Source organism: Oryx dammah, unplaced genomic scaffold (assembly GCF_014754425.2).
Source record: "Oryx dammah isolate SB20612 unplaced genomic scaffold, SCBI_Odam_1.1 HiC_scaffold_3081, whole genome shotgun sequence".
NCBI lineage: Eukaryota > Metazoa > Chordata > Mammalia > Artiodactyla > Bovidae > Oryx > Oryx dammah.
In genome coordinates this window covers 1-4,422 of record NW_024073124.1, presented here as the reverse complement: position 1 = coordinate 4,422, position 4,422 = coordinate 1, and the positions used below count along the sequence as shown (strand labels likewise).

At 35.1% G+C, this 4,422-nt stretch overlaps 1 protein-coding gene across 1 annotated transcript; it reads right to left on the bottom strand.

The window, feature by feature from the left end:
* Positions 1-5: 5 nt before the first annotated feature.
* On the bottom strand, positions 6-4,376 carry LOC120859783 (cylicin-1; the record flags this gene model as incomplete). The annotated part of the gene is made up of 3 exons (XM_040235760.1): positions 6-893; positions 2,162-2,314; positions 3,741-4,376. Coding segments are annotated over 3 exons (1,677 nt in total), but the record flags the coding sequence as incomplete, so codon positions are not given.
* Positions 4,377-4,422: the final 46 nt, after the last annotated feature.

Genomic DNA, 4,422 nt, shown 5'->3' with positions numbered 1-4,422 from the left:
TTTGCATCCTTTGAGTCTCCAGATTCTGCATCAGTAGACTCTGCATCTTTCTTGGCATCCTTTTTCTTATCATCTTTCTTTGAACCTTTCTTGCCCTTTTTTGAATCCTTCTTTGCATCCTTTGAGTCTCCAGATTCTGCATCAGTAGAGTCTTTATCCTTCTTTGCATTTTTCTTGGTGTCTTTTGTTGCACCCTTCTTATCTTTCTTTGCATCTTTTGAATCTGCAGATTCAGCATCAGAGCCCTTCCCCTTTGCATCTTTTTTTGCATCCTTCTTTGTTGGCTTCTTTGAATTATTCTGTGAATAATTCTTTAACCACATATCAAATTCCATGGACTCAGCATCCAACTCCCCTAAATGTACCATTAAACCCACATTTGAGCTATTTTTTGAGCAAGTCTCTGATATGGCTTCAGAATTATTCTTTGAGCTCCTAGAGTACTTCTCTGTACTTACGGACTCAAAATCCATCTCCTTGGAATCTTTTGAATATGTCTTTTCTTTTTTTTGATACTTTATTGAAACTGGTATAGAATCTTTGGATTCTGGGTTTGTTTCTGATTTGGACTTTGACTTAGATAGTTGACTTCCATGTGATGATTTTGATGGAGTTTTTTCTGCTTTATTTCCTCTTTCAGGTTTCTCATCTATTTCATGTAGGCCTGTATCTTTCTTGGAAATTTTCTTCAAAGCTGTTCCTTTTTTGTCATCTTTGTACTTTTTAGATTCTGCCCTTTTAGAATGGCTTATATGAGTATAAGGATGTCTGAATGAGGCCTGTCTCATGACGGTTAAATTAATAGATGGACTTTGAATTTTTTTCCTTAAAGAATGCCTTATCCATATATGAGCTGGCTTCTGAAGTTCATCTACATTTCTTTTATCATGTCTCTGAAAAAAATGGTTAGAATAATGATGTTTTTAATGAGTTATATCTTTTTTATATTGAAACAAATAGTCTAGCTTTTTGATGACCATCTATTTAGATTGTGTCTTGTTTCTTTTTCAACATTCTGTGTGTGTTTGTATGTGTATGTGAGAAAACTCCACTTTGGAAATAAAACGAATTTAAGAAGAACCTCAGAATATCTTCAGTGATCCATATTAAGATAAGAGGGGGTCCACAATGATTCATGACACTTCAGGACCTGGCTTCACAATAGATAATAAATTCCTTTAGAACTTCTACATGGGAGAGATATTTTGAAACATTTCATGTATCTTTCTGTCCCAAAATAGATTAAAAAAAAATAAACTGATACTCTTGAAGTGTGTCATGATAATTCTTACAATAGTTTACAATTCTGTAGGCTTCAGAGTTAGCCTGATTTCTACATATACTTTCAATTTTTTTTTACCAAATTGAGAGCCTAAGATCTCTGCTGTGAAGCACTGCTGAAAACAAATACATAAAATAAAACATGTCTTATTCTCATTAATTAGTGTAGCAGTAGCATATTATAATTATTATTTTTTTATTTCTGTCCAAACATTTGTCAAGGCTGGTTGCCACAGTGACAACATAGACTAATTTTACATTTACTTCTTATATTTCTTCCATTGTTATATGGAATGAAAGGAAGACCATGAAGAGAAGCATGAAACTTGGGTCTCTATAGATGTAAATAAATGGCCCTTGAATAAATGCATTGACTATAGCTCTGCTTTGGAAGATGCTTTTAAAACATATTTTGCTATCACTATGGGTGACCTCTGTAAGCTAACTTTTTTTTTGGTTAGTTTTAAGATTAACTCCATTTTATAAATCAATAGTAAATTGGAATCTCCAAGTATCTAGTATTTGAATGCTAGATTAAATAAAATGTAAAGGCCCTGAAACCTCAATATTGGCTTCTATTCTAAGGCTCAAATTTTATATGTTTTTGTAGCTGGTAAACATTGCCTGAGAGATCCCACCAGTTTCAGTATTGGATTCTCCAGCTTACCTAGCCTATGAGCTTTAAAATGCCTTTGAAATGGAGGAACATGTATAAATAAAAGTTCAGTCAGAAGCAGTTGGGGACAATCTGCTATACAGGGAATTATACACCTAAAATATCTGCCTCCTAAAGATATCAAAATTCAAATTATGTATTTTATTTGTATGTATGTATTGTAAGATATTATATTTAGTTAAAAATGATCTAGTCGATACTCACAGGAACTGTGATTAGTATTTCTGAAGGTCTTAATCTCTTTTTTCCACCTGGCTGGGATGATTTGGGAAATGTTATAGTGAAATATTGTTGATTCCATAATTTTTTGCTTGATTCACCGACTGAAATGAGAGAGGATAAGAAACAATTTTGCAGCTAATAGCCAGACTTTCATCAGTTCTGAAATATTGCTGAGCAAAGAATATAGTTTGAGGTACCACTTCACACCAGTCAGAATGTCTGCGATCCAAAAATCTGCAAGCAATAAATGCTGGAGAGGGTGTGGAGAGAAGGGAACCCTCCTACACTGTTGGTGGGAATGCAAACTAGTACAGCCACTATGGAGAACAGTGTGGAGATTCCTTAAAAAATTGCAAATAGAAATGCCTTATGACCCAGCAATCCCACTGTTGGGCATACACACAGAGGAAACCAGAATTGAAAGAGACACATGTACCCCAATGTTCATTGCAGCACTGTTTAAAATAGCCAGGACATGGAAACAACCTCGATGTCCATCAGTAGATGAATGGATAAGAAAGCAGTGGTACATATACACAATGGAGTATTACTCAGCCATTAAAAAGAATACATTTGAATCAGTTCTGATGAGATGGATGAAACTGGAGCTGATTATACAGAGTGAAGTGAGCCAGAAAGAAAAACAACAATACAGTATACTAACACATATATATGGAATTTAGGAAGATGGCAATGATGACCCTGTATGCAGGACAGCAAAAAAGACACAGATGTGTATAGCAGACTTTTGGACTCAGAGGGAGAGGGAGAGGGTGTGATGATTTGGGAGAATGGCATTGAAACATGTATAATATCATGTAAGAATCGAAATGCCAGTCTATGTCTGATGCAGGATATGACACGCTTGGGGCTGACGCGCGGGGATGACCCAGAGACATGTTGTGGGGAGGGGGGTGAGAGTGGGGTTCATGTTTGGGAACGCATGTACACCTGTGGTGGATTCTTGTCAATCTATGCCAAAACCAATACAGAATTGTAAAGTAAAAATTAAAAATAAATAAATAAATTAATTAAAAAATTAAATAATTAAATATACTTTTTAGCATATCTGAATCCTAGTATGTTATGTTTCTCTCTTGCTGTGTCTGAATTTGGTTGAGTTTTTTACCATATTCAGCAACTTCCTAGGAAATGTCTATATCCTACTAAAATATGCCCCTTAAAAATTTTAGCCATTTTCCTTTTTTTTCTTTCATAAGTGTAGGACAGTTAACCACATTTGTAATATTATCCTTTTTACAAATAATTATGAATAATTATTTTTCAAATCATTTTACAAATAATCATGAATAGTTTCTTAAATCCCAAGCCAGTTCTCTCTGCTCCAATCTAAATACTATTCTTAACTTTTGGACATTTGTTTTGCAACTCTTTTGGGTCCTGTGGAAGTACGCTATCTTTTCTCACCTGTGAGTCTCAAACTTGTCAATATTTCAGTAAAAGAGAACTAATCTTCAGAGAAAATATGAATTCAAAATTTAAAATATATCTTTTGTTTTTAATCCAATTTTCTCTAAAAATACAATAGGAGCAAACATACCAAAGGGGCGTATCTTGGCTTTAGAGGTGGAGGAGGCATCTGGCACTGACGGAGACATTTGACTCTAGGTGATGGCAGTATAGGCTCACAAGGAGGTAGTGGTCTTTCTCTTGATGGAGGAACTCTACCTGTACCTATTTTTTTTCCTTTTTCTTTGAATGTAGACCTCCGGGATGGCATTTTGATTCCTCTTTTTGGTTCCACTGCATCCTTCTTTGAATCTGTAGATGTGGCATCTGATTCATCAACTCTCTTTTTAGGCCCGGGTTTAAATAGAGACTCTTCAGATTCAGCATCTGAACTTTTGAACATTTCAGTCTTCTTTAGGTATCTTTTGGAAGACACATCAGATTCAGCACCACTAGACTCTGTGTCCTTTGCACTCTTCTTGGCGTCTTTCTTTGAATCTCGCTTAACCTTCTTTGACTCCCAATCAGACTCAGTTTTACTAGACTCTCCAGACTTCATTGTAGACTTCTTTTTGTCATCTTTCTTTAAATCTTTCTTATCTTTCTTTGAATCTTTTTCACTCTTTTTTGCATCCCCTTCAGATTCAGAATCAGCATCAGTAGACACAACATTCTTGGCATCCTTTTTATCATCTTTCTTGTCCTTTTTTGAATCTTTTTTTGCATCCTTTGAGTCTCCAGATTCTGCATCAGTAGACTCTGCATCTTTCTTG